The sequence below is a fragment of the Saccopteryx bilineata genome, chromosome 2 (assembly GCF_036850765.1).
Source record: "Saccopteryx bilineata isolate mSacBil1 chromosome 2, mSacBil1_pri_phased_curated, whole genome shotgun sequence".
NCBI lineage: Eukaryota > Metazoa > Chordata > Mammalia > Chiroptera > Emballonuridae > Saccopteryx > Saccopteryx bilineata.
Genome location: NC_089491.1, coordinates 294,002,786 through 294,024,384, shown reverse-complemented (window position 1 = coordinate 294,024,384; position 21,599 = coordinate 294,002,786). Strand labels below are relative to the sequence as shown.

General features: G+C 39.0%; 1 protein-coding gene across 2 annotated transcripts in view; it reads right to left on the bottom strand.

Moving 5' to 3' along the window:
• The window catches only part of PLA2G4A (phospholipase A2 group IVA), a 153,323-nt gene that overhangs the window by 8,187 nt on the left and 123,537 nt on the right, over positions 1-21,599 (bottom strand). For both annotated transcript variants that reach the window (XM_066261359.1, XM_066261360.1), the window contains 4 exons: positions 21,194-21,436; positions 13,030-13,214; positions 3,497-3,692; positions 2,240-2,397 (listed from right to left, as the gene is read on the bottom strand). In XM_066261359.1, the coding sequence (XP_066117456.1) occupies positions 2,240-2,397; positions 3,497-3,692; positions 13,030-13,214; positions 21,194-21,436 (782 nt within the window). The remainder of the gene's footprint in view (positions 1-2,239; positions 2,398-3,496; positions 3,693-13,029; positions 13,215-21,193; positions 21,437-21,599) is intronic.

Below are 21,599 nucleotides of genomic sequence, written 5' to 3'. Positions count from 1 at the left end.
TGGTTGTAAAATATGTAGCTAGAACTACGTCATTTTGGATAGCAAATGGTTTAGCAGGTTTTACAGAAACCAGAACTGAAAATGATGAGAGAAATGTGTTTAAATTACATATATATTTATATAATTATAAATACACACATATATACATCTAGATGTAGGCAAAAGTAGGTAGGTTTATAGTTATGACTAAAAGAGTTTATTCTTGCATTGTTGTTTATTAATTATTGTGTTGTATTCTTCTGTAAACCTAGTTTTGCCCACTCCCCGCGTGCATGTGTGTGTGTGTGTGTGTGTGCCCGCGCGTGCAACTTTTGCTTTCTCAAGCTCAATAAGGTGTTAATATATTCGTACAATTTTTCCCATTTGAAGCTAACTGAGCAAGTATAATACCTTTCATCTCAAAGAATATTTAGTTTTGAGTTTATTGGCTTCATATTTAAAAAAGGGTTTTACTGTGATGTTATCTCTTAGGTCTATTTAAACAGCGGGAAGTTTTATAAAATACAACTCTATTATATATCAATGATTAAAATATTGATTTTCTCTTAATATTCTTTATATTTTTATCTCAGCAGAAATGATGTAGCATATGAATTTTAAATGTCCGCTGCTTGTGAGATTAGAAAAAAAGAATATATTAAAAAAATGATCTATGCTATAAAATTTGTTAAGCATAAAATAATAAGAATTATCACATATTATTCATAAATGAAGACTAACAAGGAAAGCATGTTCGAGTTTCAGGAACTGAAGCTTAATGGGGAAAATTAAAGATACTGATTAATAGACATATTGCAATGTAATTGTTATAACTGTGCACAATTGATCATTAGCCTCAGGCCAAACTAAACAAATTAAATGTGCCAGAATTCTATTAGCTCACAAAACTTAATTAAATCTCATCTACAAAGAACAGTCAACCACATACAGTGAGTTCTTTTGAGCCATTCACACAGTCTCCAAAAAGACTAGCAAGTTATTATACACGAGCCTTGAACTCTCCATTTAATTTCTTTCTCTTTTCCCCTGATTTCTCACTTTCTAATGAAATTAGGCCAATGGAATTGAGCTGTCACAACTGATAATAACTTGTCAGACATTATGATTTCAAACTAGAAGCCAACATGATATCGCAGCCGATCACAATTTGCAGACAGGATTTGGAACTAGAAGCCAAGGCGATTCCAATGTACACAGCAGTGTTCCCAAATGGTGAAGCAGAGCCTCAGGAATTTCACATAGGCACAGAATCTTCGCAGCAGATGTACCAATGCTAGGAATGACACTGAAGAGAGCAACTTGTTTCTAAAGTTTCTAAATCAAGGCATAGTTCATATGTCAAGGGCTAAAAATGGAGAAGCTGCTACTTTGGGTGATGTTCCCAAGATCCAGTAGAATAGAGACTTTTTTTTTTTTTTTTGTATTTTTCTGAAGCTGGAAACGGGGAGAGACAGTCAGACAGACTCCCGCATGCGCCCGACCGAGATCCACCCGGCACGCCCACCAGGGGGCGATGCTCTGCCCACCAGGGGGCGATGCTCTGCCCACCAGGGGGCGATGCTCTGCCCCTCCAGGGCGTCTCTCTGTTGCGACCAGAGCCACTCTAGCGCCTGGGGCAGAGGCCAAGGAGCCATCCCCAGCACCCGGGCCATCTTTGCTCCAATGAAGCCTTGGCTGCGGGAGGGGAAGAGAGAGACAGAGAGGAAGGAGGGAGGGGTGGAGAAGCAAATGGGCGCTTCTCCTATGTGCCCTGGCCTGGAATCGAACCCAGGTCCCCCGCACGCCAGGCTGACGCTCTACCGCTGAGCCAACCGGCCAGGGCTGAATAGAGACGTTTAAAAGCATGAGTGCAGTCATTAACTACACTTTTGGTTCCATTCACTTTCCTACATTTATATATCTTTTTTTATCACTTTTCTTCCTACTTCTAATTTATTTTTTCTTGTAACAAATACATTTAGATATTTGGGTAAGAAGCTGAGTATGAATCAATCTATCAATAAAATAATAGCGTAAAATATGAGCTCTGCCAACTTGGAGGCATTTAGTTTTCTTATCTCTGAATTTTATAGGGTTCTTCTGGAGAGTAATAAAATAATTCATGAAAAATAAAATGATCCAATTTGGGTAGTGTCATCCATAAGCCTTGTTTTTATTTTTAATTAATTAAAATAAGGCAGTGCTATGTTCATGTGATATGAAACATCTGACATTGTCAGCGATTGTTGGAGATACTTACATCAATGTTGTTCAGGGTGTTGAAATACATTAGATCATGCAGCCTTTTGAAGGCTTTATTCGGATATTGAAAGTTGAAAGTTGAAAATGGTGATTCAGGGTCATCAAAAATATCAAAATCAGCTATTTCTTTCTCTTCCTTAGTTTCTCTTGGAACACCTAAATATCAGAAGAGTCTCAAATGGGTTATTTCAAAAACTACAAAATATCTCTAAAACCCAGGGAATAAAACACACAAATTAGCCATAAACATAACACTGGGAGTCCCCACTGGGGACTTGTAATCGCTAGTATACACTCTGTGTCCACACCCATATTCTCTGGGTGAGGATTTCTGTTTTGACTGGGCAACTTCCAATTGCCGATGTCTATACCCCTGTGCCTAACTAAGGTCTTCCCACCCGTCCCCGCAATTATGGAAGGCTGCTTAGCTGACTTGCAGCAGGCTGGAAACTAAAAAATAACACTCTGCCCCAGGCAGCGGACCAAAGATTCTAGGGACAGAATATAAACACCGGAGTTCTCTAGTCTCTTACTGTGCGAAGGGGATGATTTCAGGGCATAAGGTCTGTTCCATTTCCTAGGCTTTCCCAGCATCCCAGCAGGATCAAGTCCTCTTCCTGGTAGCCTGCTCACTAACACATTCTTCTGTTGTTTGCCTTCCTTCTTGCCCTTTATTATCTCCTTTCTACAGTTCCCTCGTTCACCCGAATAAACTATTTGTACTTGGATCCTTTGCTCAGAATCTGCTTTGGGGGAAACCCAGACCAAACATTATCTGATTCCCTTCATGCCACAGAAATCCCCTATCCAGCCTCTCCTTGAGAATTAACAGTGATAAAAAACTCTCTAGGGTTCAAGTACTCCACTTACTGCTCAAGGACTAAACATGCCAGCCAATTTTTCCTTCTCTTGTTTGAAGTGTGACTCATAATAATTTCTATCCCTATTGATACCTTCTTCTTCTTCCTCCACCATCTAGAAAAAGATCACTTTTTCTCCATAGTCCTTAGAGACCTTTACTGAGCTTGTTGTTAACCCTCTGGTTTCTGGATTGTGAAGAACCCAGGAGATTTTGGAGTGAGAAAAACAGGGAGTACTTGGGGTCTCAGGATAGTAGCGATTCATCAAGGTAAGAGAAGCATTCAAAACTGTAATCGTCAGTACAGCAAGTGCCAGTGTGAACTAGCTTAACATCTATCTGGCTTGTTCCTTCCCCAGATTCCTACTTTACGGACTAAATTTACTGCCAGCGTACCTGGAGCCTTGTATTTTCTGAAGTTGATGTTGGCCAGAACAAAGTGGATGATCGTTGGGCAATCTTTCTCCACATCTGAGCTCTTGGGCTTAAAGACATAGCACTCCTTCAATCCTTCTCGATCAAAGACATTAGGATCAATCTTTGGAAAGGGGAGCTTGTTCATTTTAGCCCACTTTTCCGCAAGTAGAAGTTCCTGTGGAAGAAAGGGGAACGATGAATTTGGGAATTTCCGTCTTTATTCCATTGGTCTGGCCATGCTTTGATAGTCATTAGACGTATCCTTTGTGCCGGCAGTGTGCTTCTTGCTAAGACAAACAATGACCCCACTCTTAAGAAGTTCATCAATCTCAAAAAATGAAAAGTACACTAAGAACAAACACAGTACTGTTATGATAATTTTTGGTTCAGGGCTAGCAAACTCAGTATTGTTATTTTTTGGTTCAGGGCTAGCTCCATAGGAGGCATTGGAAAATTTATTAATAAATGAAATGAGCCCTCGCCTGATAGGCCAGTTGGTTGAAGCACCATCCAGAAGCACAGAGGTTGCCAGTTCAATCCCTGGTCAGGGCACATGCAGGAATAGATAGTTGTTCCTGTCTTTTCTCTCTCTCTCTCTCTCTCTCTCTCTCTCCCCCCCTTCCTCTTTCACTAAAATGAACAAATAAATAATTTTTTAAAAATAATGAAATTATATAGATGTAATTACTATAGAAAAAGTATTATGGGTTCTGAGCATTTATAAACCATGTCAATGCTTTTTAACCCTTAGGCAGTGGTGGGATTCAGCCAGTTCTCACTGGTTTGGGAGAACCAATACTTAATTTTTTGTTGAGTTCAGTGAACTGGTTGTTAAAATGGCACTTGTTCTCTCTAAGGTGGGCACCTGGGCAGCTGCCCAATATGAAAACCACAAATTGACATTCTTTATTCCTTTTTAATATTCATTTGCGCAACAGCGTTTTCTAAGCGCCCATAGTAATGTTCTCTCCATCCATTGGTGAAAAAAATTGCAAGTGAGGACACCAAACAAGAAACAATATGAAAATATCTTAAATAACAGTGTTATTGTCAGGTATTAATATTTTTTCATTAATATTTATAAATTCTTAACATGATCTATATAGTTTTGTGTACCTCTTTTATTGTTCTTATTTAAATATTAATGCATGAAATAATAAACTACCTTTTTTAAAAAAAATTTTTTATTTATTCATTTTTTTAGAGAGGAGAGGAAGAGACATAGAGAGAGAGAGAGAGAGAGGAGAGACAGAGAGAGAGAAGGGAGGAGGAGCTGGAAGCATCAACTCCCATATGTGTCTTGACCAGGCAAGCCCAGGGTTTCGAACCGGTGACCTCAGCATTTCCAGGTCGACACTTTATCCACTGCGCCACCACAGGTCAGGCGATAAACTACCTTTTGATATATTGTTTTGTTATACTTAAAACTGTCATTAGGGCAGAGAACTGGTTGTTAAATTATTTAACTCCCACCACTGCCCTTAGGAATCAAAGAATCTGATGCAGCCGAATGAGGAACACTCTGGTACTGAATTTCTAAATGGTATCATTTCCGTGCAATTAATTATAATTAATAAATTTTATGTTTGCAAAATGAGTTACTTTAAATGTTTAGAGATGAGTCTGTGGTTTTGATTTTTTTCTTCTGCTTCTGTTTGTGAAAGGAAGTTGAGCTTCTGGCGTGAGTACATTATTATTATGTGTGCAGTGGCCAGAAGTGGGCCGTCCAGAGGAATGTGGAGCATGGCAGCTTGTGTGGCTGTTGTTACATATTAGCTCCCTCATATGTTACGTGCATCCCTCCCCAGAATGAGAAGCCACACGGGACGGAGTCTCAGCAGCTGATCTGTAGCTGCAGACACGTAACGTGAACAAGAAGTACGTGTTTGCTGTCGGCTGCTGCGACTTTCAGTTTGTTTCTGCGTCTGCGTCCAGGCTGAGTAAGGCAGTGAGTAAGCACACACACACAATATTACATTTAAACCGGAGACTGGAAGTCATTATGGAGAGGTGCAGTGGCAGAGTTTATTTCTATTTATATGTAGCTTGAGGGGAAGTGGGACAAATAAGAAACAGACGCTGGAGCCAGATTGCCTGAGTTGAAGTGTGAACCATAGGACCTTGAGCACATTTCTTATTGTTTCCACACTCGATATCCTTGAGTATAAAACAAGGATACATATGAGTATGTAACAATAGTACATATCTCATAAGATTGCTATTAGAATTATTTGGAGGCCTGACCTGTGGTGGAGCAGTGGATAAAGCATTGACTTGGAACACTGAGGCCGCTGGTTCTAAGCCCCAGGCTTGTTCAGACAAGGCATGTATGAGAAGCAACTGCTATGAGTTGATGTTTCTCACTCCTCCCCCTTCTCTTTCTCTCCTCTCTCTAAAATCAATAAATAAAATCTTAAAAAAATTATTTGAGGGCTGAAGTATGCAAGTGGCACTCCTCTAATGGCCCCACGGAGATCATAACTAAAACAACCAACCGACCAACCCACAACCAAGCAGGGAGCAGGGAGTTCACTATCCCTGAAACCGTGGGCTCCCAAACCCACTGTTTCTGTATCTCACCTGTTCCTTATTTCTCAGCATCTCATTTTACATCAACCGTCAAATAAAGCTAATGCTCTTATCTTTGTCAGGATTGCTGTGAGGATTAAATAAGATAATGTATTTTGAGAACTTCAGTATTTTCTACTTAAGAAAAGAAGCTCTTTAAAATAGCCCCTTAAATTTAAGAGAATAATATACTGTTCATTGAACTTCCAACATTCTTCATACTTCTGGAATGTCATGAGTTTAAGTTCATCAACTCTCTCTCAAAGCCATTTACAAAGAAAGTGAAATATGGGAAAACAGAAGATTTAATGTGTATTAAAGCATTTGTTTTGTAAACTACCAAGCTAAAGACAGGGTGAGGCAAAAGTAGGTTTATAGTTATTCATTTGGAAAATAATACAGTAATTAAATTAAATAATACAGGAATAAACTGTGTATTGAATACTCATGACTGTCAACCTACTTTTGCCTACCTCTGTATGAGTGTATTTCACTGAAAATCCCACGTAGATAAATACTTCCTTGTTTGAAACTTGAGAGGACTTTTATCACTAACTCCTTCCCTCCTATTCAGTTGAATTATTCAGCCTGTTGTTTCTTGTCTAGCACTGTTTAAAAAATTATTCATTCACGACTATTCAACATCAAAATATAGTAAAACCAAAAGTTCATGCTGTGAATCAACTGCGTGAGAATAAAGAGAAAGAAGAGCTTTCCAGTGTTTACAAAACATGAGTCAAGAGTATGACCAATGATGTGTGTATGTGTGGAGAAAGAGGAAAAGGGAACTGAATGAGGTAAAAGACAAGCTATTTTTAGATAGATATTTTATGCTGGGATTAGGAAGCAATGAAAACTTTCCCTTTTCTTATATGATTCTGCTGCGGAATAGATTAAAGCCGGCGGCTGTAGAGACCATGATTACAGGATGGAAAACCCATCTCCTCTCTGATGTCTCATTTCTCTGCTTATAAACACAGAAACAATGACACAGATGATGAGTAGAGCAGACACGTTTGAAAAGAATACTTGAAAAGAATGCGGTGAGCCAAGAAATTTTCATTTTTAGAGAAAAAGATGTATTAATATGATACATTGCAATTTTCTTTTCATTTCATCTTGGAAAAGACAAGTCACTATTTCTAGAGCGATAGGTTTTGTACTATACTAAACCAATAATAAAAGGAGGTATATAAATGTAGAGGTGAGGGGTGGGATGGAAGGAATTGACAACATAATCCTAAAGCACATCTATGAGAATGCACAGCTGGAAACATCTATGGTAGATTCTTTAAGACAGCAAACATAATACAGGTACTATTATTAAAATGAATTGTGGTACTAAGATAAGAACAGTCAGATTGTCAGATGGACCATTAGAATACAAAGGATAAACAGAAAACAGATCCCGGTGTTCTATAAGAATAATATATAGTAAAGAAATCATTGCCTGACCAGGCGGTGGCGCAGTGGATAGAGCATCGGGCTGGGACATGGAGGACCCAGGTTTGAGACTCCAAGGTCACCAGTTTGAGCGCGGGCTTATCTGGTTTGAGCAAGGCTTGCCAGCTTGAGCCCAAGGTCGCTGGCTTGAGCAAGGGGTTACTCCCTCTGCTTTACTCCCCCCCCACCCCCATCAAGGCACATATGAGAAAGCAATCAATGAACAACTAAGGTGCCACACTGAAGAATTGATGCTTCTCATCTCTCTCCCTTCCTGTCTGTCTGTCCCTATTTGTCTCTCTCTGTGACTCTCTCTGTCTCTGTCACAAAGAAAAAAAAAAGAAAAACAAAGAAATTATCACAAATAATGTAAAAATATTTCAGGGATTGTGTTATTATACACCTCTTATATTAAAAAAGATTAATGAGGTAATATGTTTTAAAATATCATAAAAAAGAAAACTGTTAATCCATATGTAAATGATCTTGATATGAATATGAATTTCAAAAATAAAACCAATGGAAGAAATCACTATATAAATATTTAAACTAAATATTTAAACCATTAAAAGCATCAGATATAAAATGACTCATTTGATCATATTTGACAAAATGAGGCAAACTTTAATATCTTTAAGAGGAGAAGTAGGGACTGGATCAAAGAAGGTGAAGAGAGTAGCCAAAAAGCACATGTACACATAACACACAGACACAGACAGCAGAGCGGCAAGAGCCAGAGGGAGAGGGCAGGTGGAGGTCGGGGAGCAGGGTACAGGTGGGGGAAGGGGCAGAGAGAGGCTTTGCTGGGGACAGTGGGGGAGGGTGTGCTGTTGTGTCATATTGAGTTGTGCACTTGAGACCTGTATAGTTTGGCAAACCCTGTCAGCTCAATAAATTAAAAAAAATTAAAAAATATATAAAATAATTCTTATTAATGAATAGCAGCAACACTAATAATCTAATTAATCATAGTTTAAAAACACAAGTCTACAATAAACATAACAGACTATTTAAACTCACAAACAAAAAGGAGGAAACTGAAGCAAAAAATGTGTTTCTTTTGCTTTCTGTCATATTGTAAATTTTTAACTTTGTTTTAAATTATTTTTTAGCCCAACAAAGCCATGTAAAACAAGGACTTGCATCTGCAACCTGATATAAGAAAGTAAATTGGTGCAGCTCTTTTGTAAAGCGATTTTGAAATATTTATCAAAAGTCATAAACTAATACATATCTAAGAAAATAATGTAAAGTGTGATTAAAGATTCATGTGCTGCCCTGGCTGGTTGGTTCAGTGGTATAGTGTCGGCCCAGCATGTGTAAGTCCTGGGTTCGATTTCCGGTCAGGGCACACAGGAGAAGCGCCCATCTGCTTCTCCACCCTTCCCTTTCTCCTTCCTCTCTATCTCTCCCCCTGCTGCAGCCATGGCTCGAATGGAGTGAATTGGCCCTAGGCGCTGAGGATGGCTCCATAGCCTCTGCCTCAGGTGCTAAGAAGAGTTTGGTTGCTCAGCAACGGAGTAACATGCCTGATGGGCAGAGCATCACCCCCTAGTGGGCTTGCTGGGTGGATCCTAGTTGGGGCACACGCAGGAGTCTATCTCTGCCTCCACTCCTTTCACTGCATAAAAATAATAAATAAATAAATAAACAAACAAATAAATAAATTCTTGCATAGTCACAATAAAAATACCATGCTGTGTTTATAATTATATAAAAATTATTTTTAACAGCATGCAGGAAAAATCATGATATAATTTTAAGTAGAAAGAAGCAGTGTGCAAAACTATATGACCCTAGTGCACATACACACACACACTCACACGCACACACATGAGAGAGAAGAAAATACTAAAGTATCAGCAGGTGCTATTTAAAAATAGCAGAAGCATTTGATATATATTCCAAATTTCCAACTTTTTTATAATGAGTACATATTCTTCTTAATAGAAATAATGAATTCACACCATATTTACAAACTAACAAACTTTATAACAACTATAATGGTTCTTTTTGGAGATACAAGGTAATATACTAAAACCTTCTTCCAACATCAACCCATTGAGGCGGTGGGACTCTGATTCACACATAGAATGAGGGCTTTGACCTTTTACACTGCCATAGGTGAGAGGAATAATAGTGATTCCACCTCCAGAACTAGCTTCCGAGCTATGATCTCAGAGTCATCCATTAGACTCACTCTCCCATTGCTGCTCATGGGATATTCTGCTCTTGGTTTTCACAATCACCCGCCCTGGTGCAGGGCCTCCTTACCCTAAGCTTGGGTTATAGTAAAGCCTCTTAATATTTCATCTTTTTTCCTTCCACTCTCCGCTGTCAGATTAATCATCCTAAAATTCCAATTTCATGAAGTCATTTTTCTGCTGGAAGCTCTTTGCCAAGTTTCTCTTTCCCATCATCCAGTCTGAAATTCTCCCCTAATGCCCTCCTAATGGAAACTTAAAACCTATCATTTTTAATTAGCTCACTACAGGTCCTCCAATGTGCTCATTGCCATCTCTGTGCTGTTTCTGTCGTGGTCCATTTATTTTCCTGCTCTGCTCGTCTACTCTGGGCCACACCAATCCTTTCGTATACAGATCTCCTATAATGTGCATACTTACATACTTACTATAACAGTAAGTTTCACGTCTTCCTTCCAAATGACTGTTGCATGTAAAACTCTTCCCCTCCCCAGAGCTAAAATGTTATGGAGATGAAGAACCCTGGTTTACCACTGACTCCTGTGCGTGGCACACAGAGCAGAAACAAGTACGTGTGTAGTGTGCACAAAATGGGCAGCTGGTGATAGCACAGGGCATGAGATTCTTATCGGGAGCCTTGGAATCTGGTCCAGCTTGGCCACATCTTACCTAGCACTTCCCCAGGCAGGTCCTGGGCAAGGCTGATTTTGCCCATTGTTTTATTTAATCTGTGAATGTGATAAGATACCTTATCTCACCAATGCTTATCTACTTGGCTGAATAGCACTAACTGCCTCAGGAAAGACAAAATATGAAAGCATTTTTAAAATATGAGGATATATATGTATTAGAGAGTTATAACCATTACTAGTCTTGAGAGCAGTTTAATTACAGTATGACAGAAAGGCAACCAAGTGTCAGAGGGTCTGGGTTACCACTGACTTCTTGATTCCAGATCATGGACCATTTCATTTTATCTCTATGACTTTCCATTTCTTTCCTTTTTTTTTTTTTTTTTTATTTTTTTTTATTTTTCTGAAGTTGGAAACGGGGAGGCAGTTAGACAGACTCCCACATGCGCCTGACTGGGATCCACCCAGCATGCCCACCAGGGGGCGATGCTCTGCCCATCTGGGGTGTTGCTCTGTTGCAACCAGAGCCATTCTAGCGCCTGAGGCAGAGGCCATGGAGCCACCCCCAGCACCAGGGCCAACTTTGTTCCAATGGAGCTCCGGCTGTGGGAAGGGAAGAGAGAGACAGAGAGGAAGAGGGGGAGGGGTGGAGAAGCAGATGGACGCTTCTCCTGTGTGCCCTGGCCGGGAATCAAACCCGGGACTCCTGCACACCAGGCTGACGCTCTACCACTGAGCAGACCGGCCAGGGTGACTTTCCACTTCTTAATCTATCAACTATGAATACTAACTCCAGCTTTCTTATAGCATTTCATTCATTCATGCATAAAAAATATCCTATATATATTTTGGCTGGCATTCATAAGACAATTAGAACAAAATAATTAAAACCACACACACACACATACACACACACATACACAGTGTGTTTGAGTCCTCACAGAGTTCACAGACAGGGAAGTGATATATATACTGCTCACAAAAATTAGGGGAAGCCCTGGTCAGTTGGCTCAATGGTAGAGCATTGGCCTGGTGTGTGGAAGTCCTAGGTTCAATTCCCGGCCAGGGCACACAGGAGAAGTGCTCATCTGCTTCTCCACCCCTCCCCCTCCTCCTTCCTCTTTATCTCTCTTTCCCCCTCCTGCAGCCAAGGCTCCATTGGAGCAAAGTTGGCCCGGGCACTGAGGATGGCTCCATGGCCTCCACCTCAGGTGCTAGAATGGCTCTGGTGGCAATGGAGCAGCGTCCCAGTTGGGCAGAGCATCACCCCCTGGTGGGTATGCCAGGTGGATCCCAGTCAGGCATATGCAGGAATCTGTCTGACTGCTTCCCGCTTCTAACTTCAGAAAAATTTTTTTAAAAAGTAATAATGATAATTAAATAATAATAAAAAATTAGGGGATACTTTATTGCTTCATATTCATTTTGAAATATTCCCTAATTTTTGTGATCAGTATATATAAATAAATACAAACCATATGCAATCAAAAGTGCTGTATTAGTGGAATTTACTGTTTTTCATACTGAAACTAAACCTGTGGAGGTCAAGAAAGATAACATTGGAGATGAGTCTAAAGACAGTGTGAGGTGTTCCAGGCGGAGAGACCAGTAACTGTGATGGTCTCATCTGGGTGAGGCCACAGAGCAGCCCAGAAATCTTTCTATGTTGTTTATTCAGAACTTATTTTTCTCTTATCTTCACAGAGGCAGATTTTTATTGTCCCCACCCTCATCTTCACTACCTCAGTCTTCTCACTCTCTAAAGATAACACTAATTCCTAATTCCTATATAGATAACACTAACTCCTAATTCCAATTCGTAAATCGGTCATCAGATGAGTATTTCCTTAACTTCCCTTCTCCATGCCTAACAACAAACTTTCTTCATAATCATTAATTCCTCCCTTTCATCTTGCCCGGAGATGGATGTTTCTTAACTACTCTCCACCTGTATTTTTATATCTCCTCACCCCTGCAAGCTTTCCGGGGATGTGACATTATCATATACATCATCTTTCCATTCTCCAGTCACATCTGCCTAATGACTCCTAGCCATCAGCATGCTCAAGTTTTTTATATTAGCAACCCATCTTCCGTACACAATTTTCCTGTTGCCATATGCTCCATCCAATATAGTCCATCTCCTTCCTCCTTGGAGAGTCTACAGAATTGTCTCTATTTTCCTAACTTCCAGTCATCCCTCAAATCACAGAAATATGATCTGTGCCTTTACAACTCTGCTGAAACTTCCCTTGGCCAGTTCACCAAGAGCTTTCTTGTTCAATATCTTTACTTGGTTTTCAAAAAAGTGCTCACCTCCTTGGTTTTCGTCCGTTTCCCCTGATAGTTCCTCTTCCCTTCTCACAGTGCACATGCCCCATGCCTGGTTTTAATTACCTTTTACCATGAACTCCCAGATCTCAGCCTAATTTCTATCCTGCACTTAAGATACATTGTATCATCCTTGTCCTTGTCAGGACCACACATTTTCCTTTCTTCTCCTTCAGGAGAGTGATTGAGTTACATCTGTGTTTTAAAAAAAATAGTATTCATAATAATGTAGAAAATAGGCTGAGATCAGAAATTGGGGTCAAGAGGACTAAGATACCTACAAGGATGCAGAGGAACATGGCGGACAACAGAATGCTGTGTCATGTCTTCTTACCTTGAAGGGAGGACTGGAGTCACTTGGCCTTGCAGAGAAGTCAAAGGAGATGATAAGATCCACTCCCCTCTGAGGCCTCAGGATCAGGGGGTAGGGCAGGTTAAACGTGAGGCCACTGTCCACGACGTGAATCTTTTTACTTTTGACATCCAGAGGTTCGTATATTCGCTCAAATTCATCAGGATCTTTTAAAAGGAAAAGAAAAATAATGAATGAAACAATCATGTAACATTATTTAGAATTTAAACATTAGTTATATAAATTTATGAGACAAAGCCCATAAGGCTAAGCTGTGAAGAGAAAGAGCGCTGGGCATGAGTCCAACTTCAGCGACTGAAAAATTAAGTGCTGACTTGAACTCTCAGTTTCTTTGTCCGTAGCAGGGTAAAAGAATTATGAATAGGGCTGCTGGCCGGTTAGGTAGGACAGTGCTCAGGCCCTGGCATGAACTCTCAGCGGGGCAGCACAAACCATCCATTAGCGGTACCTAACACTACATGGGTCTTTACTGGTTTAAATACATTTCTTCACACATTATCTTATTTAAGTCTTATAACAGGCATGCCAGGTAGAAGAGATTCACAAATGGAGGACAAAATCAATTCATCTCTCAAGTGACACAACCAGGGAGTGGCAGTCTGGATGGGTCTCAAGCTGCGAATCCATAGGTGGTGGGAGTCCGAGAAAAAAATCCAGCAGATACGACCAGCGAACACGTCCTGGCTGTTCCTGGTCGGGTCCTTGTCCAGGGGCTGCACAAGGCGGGCACAAACTCTGCTCTAACAGCGCTTACACGCTGCGCACACTGCTAAGCAATTCGTAAATCAGTGTGTTAAAGGACAGGCAGTGATAATTGACGAAAATAAGAGGGTAATATAATACGGAGTAACTTCAAATGGATAGTGAAGAGAGACTCCTCCGAGAAGGAGACCTTGCCCTGAGACCAGATGAGTAAGATAGAACTGGCCACCTAAAGATTGTGCTGCTTCTAGGTGCCTCCTTAGCACAGTAGCTAGCGTGTCAGTCTCATAAAGATTGCGGGGCTTTTTTTCCCAGGGAGAAGAAAGAGCTAGAGCAAAGGCCCTAAGGCAGAAGAAAGCTTAGTTTTCCTGAAGGAATGAGAATGGAAGGAGATGACGGCAGATCTGCAAGAAAACAGGACCTAGAAAGCATCAGTTTTATGACAAAATAAATAATATCAATAGCAGGCTGCTCCTCCCATTTGTAGGTGGTGCTCCTAATTCACTTTCCAGGAACAGGAAATGCGATCAGAGTTGATTTGAGCTGAATGAGATGACATGCCATTGTGTTGTTAGGTCTCCCCGTCCCCACCCGTGTTCCCACGTGTTCAGTTAGGAAGAAGGCTGGCAAGGCTCAGTCGGGAGTCTATTATTACAGTAGACCAGAGGGTAGGTGTTCCTATTAGACATGCATTATGTTCTACGAGCAAGCTTTTAAATTCTATTTGGCAAGCATTATCAAAAAGAAAACAACAAAAATACTAAAGGGTCAGACAAACCTGTGTATATAGAACTACCTAAAAATTTAGTGAAAAACGATCACCCAGGAAACATTCAGCACTTAGTAGGAACCCACTGCATGTGAGTTCCCTCCATATATTTCTAAATAAGAACAATATTGACTATGATTCTCTCATAATCAATCAATTTTACTATAAATTTTAAGAGCAAGAGACAAAAAAGGCAAATCTTTAAATTCTTACTGTCCAATTAAACACACAATCCTTATCATCACTAAAAGCTGAAATTGAAACACCAATGAGACAATTAGCCATGAAGTTTATTCTGTGTGAATTGAAACAGTTCTAAATTAAACTTTGGTTTAGCTACTTAAGAAACCATTAACAAGTAAATCAGAAAAAACCAGGAACTGCATTATTCCATATGTAGGTGGGACATAAAAGTGAAACTAAGAGACATTGATAAGAGTGTGGTGGTTACGGGGGAGGGGGGAGAGGGAGAGGGAAAGGAGGAGGAGGAGGGGCACAAAGAAAACTAGATAGAAGGTGACAGAGGACAATCTGACTTTGGGTGATGGGTATGCAACATAATTGAACGACAAGATAACCTGGACTTGTTATCTTTGAATATATGTATCCTGATTTACTGATGTCGCCCCATTAAAAAAATAAAATTATTAAAAAAAAAAAACTAAAAAAAAAAAAAATAAGAAACCATTAACATCCTCCTACGTTTCTACAGATAACAGAATCACGTGTTTTCTCTTCTCTTATATATTAAAATTTCTCATCTCTAAAATACTGAATAACAAATGAATGTTATAAATATATACCGGTGATGTTTATGAATAAAGAGAAAGAGAGTTGACAGCTGAGGTGATTTGTCCTGCCCAAAATAGCTGAAGGAAAGAAGGAGGTGTGAATAAATGGTCTTAAATTAAAAACAAATGTGCTAAAAAAAAAACAACTATAAAAGAGTGAGTTTATGCAAGAATAATGTCATATGACTTAATAAGACAGAACAAGTTAACAAAGGCCAACAAGGAGAAAGAAATCATTCTTTCAATAATTATCTTCAAGTTAATTCTCTTATCAAGTACCTAGAGATTATAGTGACTATACCTGGCCATCTGCCAAGATTCTAAATTTCTATCTATCACAGAATCTGGAAGGGAAGAATTGTAAAACTGAAAACTATATAAGGGTATTACAAACCCAATTTTAATGTTGATTCCTTTGAAATTTTAACTATTAAAAATTACACATGTGAACTTCCTAAATGTAAAAAAAATCGAGTCTTTGTCTTATATTAGTTTTTACATGTTTCATTAAGAAGCTGAAAATTCATTATTTGGGCACTTTTATCTTTTGTAAAAAGCTGCTTCATTTTGAGTGTCTGTAATGTATTTGATATTTCATATCAGTACAATATTTCATATCAAGATTTATCATCCTTGTAGGACTCTTGCAAAAGAGATATTATTGATGTCATTTTAAAAGTAAGGGAACTGAGGCCCTGGCCGGCTGGCTCAGCGGTAGAGCATTGGCCTGGCGTGTGGAAATCCCAGGTTCAATTCCAGCTAGGTCACACAGGAGAAATGCCCATCTGCTTCTCCACCCTTCCCCTTCTCCTTTCTTTCTCTCTCTCTCTTCCCCTCCTGCAGCCAAATCTCCATTGGAGCAAAGTTGGCCCAGGTGCTGAAGTTGGCTTCATGGCCTCTGCCTCAGGCACTAAAATGGCTCCAACTGCAAGGAGCAATGCCCCAGATGGGCAGAGCATCGCCCCCTAGTGGGCATGCTGGATGGATCCTGGTGGGGCACATGCGGGCATCTATCTCTCTGCCTCCCTACTTCTCACTTCAGAAAAATACAAAAATAAAAGTAAGGGCATTAAGCCCCAAAGAGGTGCAGTTTCACATAAATAGTGAGAGTCAGGATTCCAAGCCAGTTCACACAGTCTAAGCCTTCTGCACAGTGTCACACTCACACTTAAAAAATTGGCATGGCCATAAAACTAAAAGAATTTAAAACAAATAACTTAAAAAGCAGTAACTATAATGTACAGACACTATATACACATGCATCTTTCAATCATTAAAAACATTAATGTGTGAATTGTATCACAATTAAACAAAAAATTAAAAACATTAATGAAAACACTTTTTATAAGGCAATGATTTTTTAATAAAATAAAGGATTAACCATCACCTATAATGATAAAGTATAACTCACAAATATTTTTCTTTGGCTTCATTAACTTAGTGCTTTCTAAAGTTGAGCTAAAAGATTTTCCAAAAATAGATCATTTTCTCATACTCTATTTGACTGGCCCCTTCTCACCAAAAGACAGTAGTCTCCTTTTCCCTCTTTTAAATCCAAGATTGCATTTGAGAGAAAAATCATTCTGTGGACAAATTTCCAGCTCTGATACATAGGTAAACACCAAGATTCCAACCTTCCAGGTAAAGTGACAGAAAGTAGTGTTTCTTAATTGTGTTTCAAAGTATATAGTTTTGCAAAATATTAACAGATGCTCTATACACAAAATAAGAGTGCCGTGATCAAATAGGTTTGATAAATGTAAGATTCAACAGCTTAAAGTAATAGGCAATTATACTGTATGTTCCCTGTTCTCCTTACTATGCCTTGGACGTACTGTACTTTTTCAAAAATGAAGATGCTACTTAATCATCGCAGAGGTACCGGTATTCTATTGTTTCTGCTTTGTGAGTGGAGTTGGAGTGAAAAGCGGAGATTGTTGCATTCTCACTAACCTGCAGTTCCATCAGGATCAGGGCTGCTGGATCTAAGTTTTACTACTTTTCTATCATTGCTTACTGAGGCTTATGCTAAAATAACTGCTCAAGATTGTGCAGCCAATAAATGGCCAAGCCAGGATTCCCATGCAAGCCATCTGCTTTTCAAGTAGCATACCTGAGACACTGTTAAGTAGGACTTCTCAAACTCATTAGAGTATCCCATTGCATTGTGAAGAAGGAGATGAAGTTGTTAGTTTTTCCAAATTTATTTGAACTAGAACCCAATTTATTATGTAACATCAACTAAAATGTCGAAGAGTTTAAAATCGCCACTATAGAAGAATATCCTCCCATAATTCAAAACACGTACTTTTCAAACCTGTGAATGAGTTAATCAGGTTTTTTGATACCTATGAAAACACGCTATGTTTTATAAAAATGGACATTTCCTTGAAGCAGCACAGCTGTGGACATTTCCGATGGCTATTTTATAAATATATCACACAGATTCAATTTAAGATGTACAAATATTTGGAAGTTTGTGTTTTGAACTCTGGCCTAAATGAGCTCATGTCTCAACTTATTCCAGATGGTGTATGTCACAGTAGACAGCATAAACACAAAAGTAAACAGAAAAGTTATGTAAATAATGAACAGCTCTTCAAAATTAGTTTCTGCAGGTATACAACTATACTGAAGTAAACAAATGAGGAGAATTTTCTCTGTTTTATCTAATTTCTCTTGTTTTCAAAAGATTGTCTGCAAGGTGTAGAAATAGTGACCAAAATAGTGCACTAATATTTCTCATTTTAGGTTGAAAGCTTGTTTTAATTCTAAGAAGCTCATATTTTAATTGATACAAACAGTCATCACAGGTAAACTAAAATGTAAGATTTTCCCAACGTAATATCTGGAATAGATAAAAATCTCAATCCTTTTTTTTTTTTTTTTTTTTGCATGAGAGCGTGTGCAAAATAAAAGAGAAAGAACCTTACTTAATGTTTTAATTATAGTATGGTAGCAGGGGTCGTCAAACTTTTTATAAAAACCGCCCACTTTTGCAGTGCTGATAGACCTGGTCCCTACCGCCCACTAGTGGGCGTTCCATCTTTCATGATGGGCCAATCGCGGCGCTGTTTGGTTGCACGGTAGGGACCAGGTTGACTAGCACTGCAAAAGTGGGCGGTTTTTATAAAAAGTTTGACGACCCCTGCCAGAGTTTTAATAAAGACTTTCTGCACTAAGGTGATCACAATTTATGTTAAATCTTTTAACTTTTAATCCCCCACATAGTAATCCTAAATAACTAGAGGTAGAGAAAGAAGATATACTTAGTAAGGGCATTGTCACGTTTCAATTCAACAGATCAGTCTAAATTGCAGTCATTTTTAGCAATGGTTTGTAAATAATAAATGTGAATAAATTCAATACTAACTGAACTGAATTTTTGATTAAAATCAATATGCTATGTACATTTTTTCAAATGGATAAATGCAGAGTAACAGAATTTTAGTAAGAGACACTCTAAGAAATAAAATGTAAAGTTCTTTCCAAAGATCATTTTAAAACAGTTGTTGGTTCAAACATCTCAAAATACCTCAACAAATTTGAAATTCAAATTTAACTGGGAACGTTATAGTTTATCTAGCAAACTTATTCCTTCTGAATTTACATAAAATATTACAAAACTACCAGGAAGTTGTTAAATTGTGGAGTGCAGAAGGCCAGCCCGCTGTGCAAACCACGGAGGAGCCATGCTGGGTGATGTGATCAAAGCAGTAACCTAAAACAGATGGAACAAGGTGCCCACAAGGAAACTTCCACCTTTACATCAGCAAGACAATGACTAATAACTACAAGCGCTGGGGAGGAGGGAGTGGAGTAGAAGGGAAAGGCTTCTGAGGAACTGCAAGAGGCTGTTTCGACTCTAGTTCAACTGAGTAATTTTAGGGAAAGATGATAACCATCTTCTGTAACCTTCCTTTTCTGTAGAGTAAAATTACTGAAGATTTTTTTCAGCTCTAAATCCTCTAGGTAGGAGATTGTTGTTGTTGTTGTTTTTTAAGCCCATAACCATTCATCCATAAAGCCTAAAGTTTCTAAAGAAGGCACATGTAATTGGCACTGTAATAGAAATAAATATAAACTTGTGTCACAACATAAGAAAAATAATGTCGCTGATGGTAAGGTCAAGTGTGTGTGTGTGTGTGTGTGTGTGTGTGTGTGTGTGTGTGTATGTGTGTGTTTAGGGGGAGTGGATTTTAAAATAGACACTGACTTTATCACAAATAGACATTCACTCTATTTCACCTGAAAACATTTAAATTGAAGGTATAAACGAGGCATAACCTCATATCTTAGACTTTGATGCTATAAACATAATGCAAGGTATAGAGAGTTTCTATTCCTCTTGTTTAAATAACAGGGATGACTTTTCCTTTTGCCATTTCTATGAAGCTCCAGCCACGCACAGAGAGAGCACCACCAAAACAGCAGCAAGATCTAAAACCTGGTCCTCATTTTTACAAATACTGGGTGGGTATGACACTTAAGTAAAGAGCAGTTGAAAGTTTTATGGAAAAATCCCACTGAAGTTTTTATAGCATCCTGTCAATGTCCTTAGGCAAAAATGATTGAAAAAATGACATTTGGGCAGTTAAGGGAAAATGACGATATGATGAAATAATAAAATTTAAGATGACAGGATCGTTACGAGAAAGATTGTTATGCACTGATTAGTCACCAAGGTAAACTTAACTATTAATTTGAAACATACGTGAACAGAAGAATAAAAAGAATTTTTCTTGGAATTCGGTTAAGTGACAAACATGAAAGTGAATGGGTTCCTACCGGGTGGCCTTAAGAAAGCTGATTAACTTTTTCTGAGATAAGAGAGCCAGACACAATAGCTTGGTGGACACTGCAGACTGCTGAGCTTCACTCCACCTGCTGTGTCACATGCATTACTGCCCAGCATGGGAGAGTGAGGCTAAGGACCACGGTTACCAGACTCTCTTACAGCCCCAAGACTGGATTGACCGGCCAAGACCTGTCCTTTGCCAAGGGAAAACACCACGTGTCATTTGAGGGAGGAAATGAGACAGAGGTTACGTTTCTGATATTTCTACTGCCAGGCACAGTTGCGGGGGTGTTTGTTGTAACTTTTCATTCCAAACAGAGGGTAATCCTAAAGCCTGGAAATAACCAGAGGATAGATAAACAGGGACTATCTTAGTAAGGATGCTGTCTGAAAAAGCAGTTTTCAATTCAGTAAATTCAGTCTAAAATGCAGCCTTTTTTTCAAACAACATTTTTAATTAAATGTATTGGGGTGACATTGGTTAATAAAATTATACTGGTTTCAAGTGCACAGTTCTATGATACCCCATCTGTAGATCGCATTGTATGTTTACAAACCAAAGTCTAGTCTTCCTGCCTCGTTGTTAGCAGGTCTGTAACGTTGGTCTGTAAGTAATACATCTGAATAAACTTGACACTGCCCAAACTGGGGCGATTCTGAAACGTCTTTGAAGTCATTTTTGGAAACGCAGTCTGAAACTTCCTCCTCCAAGCCTTGGAATAATTTTGTAAACACCTAATTTCCTGCTTTAAACCCCTTTCAGTTAAACAAGGGAGCTGGGCTCCTGTTTACTGTATGAGAAACTTGACCAATACAGAGAGAATCTAAGGCCCCCCCTTGATATTTCTATGAAAAATTACTATACTGATACGCCTTTGCTAACTTCCTGTCCAATGTATTTTTCCCAAAAAAGAAAACCAGTAATTTGAAGGCCAACATTGATGCAACACATGTTTTTGCAATGCGTATAAGTGGATTATGTATTAATCATAACTGAAATCCTTCTCCAGAGAAGGGAGAAAGATCTCCTGAGTGAGCTTTCATGGATAACACGTTCTCTGTTACCTGTTACTGCCGTGTCCAATTCATCTTCATCCAAGGATTCCTGTGTGTTGAAGTCTCGGAAGGGAGACAGTGGGTAGGATGTATTAAGATTCAGTCCCAACATGAAGTTGTGCACCTTCCCAGCACGGCCTTCTCTGGTATTGAACAAAGTTGAGTCACTCATCAAGGCCATTATCATACGATGGACCCAATTGACTTGATTATCATTTTGATATTCCCTTTCAGCATCCTCATTTTCAGTGCCTAAGGGAAAAGAAATTATCTTTATACAGATTCCCAAATTCATTAAAAAAAAAGAAAAAGGTCTTCTTTAGGCAATTGAATGTTAAAACTAACAATGAAGCTCAATGGCTTTTGATTCAACAAATGTTTATTTGCATACAGGGATTCAGTCAATGTTTCAGCT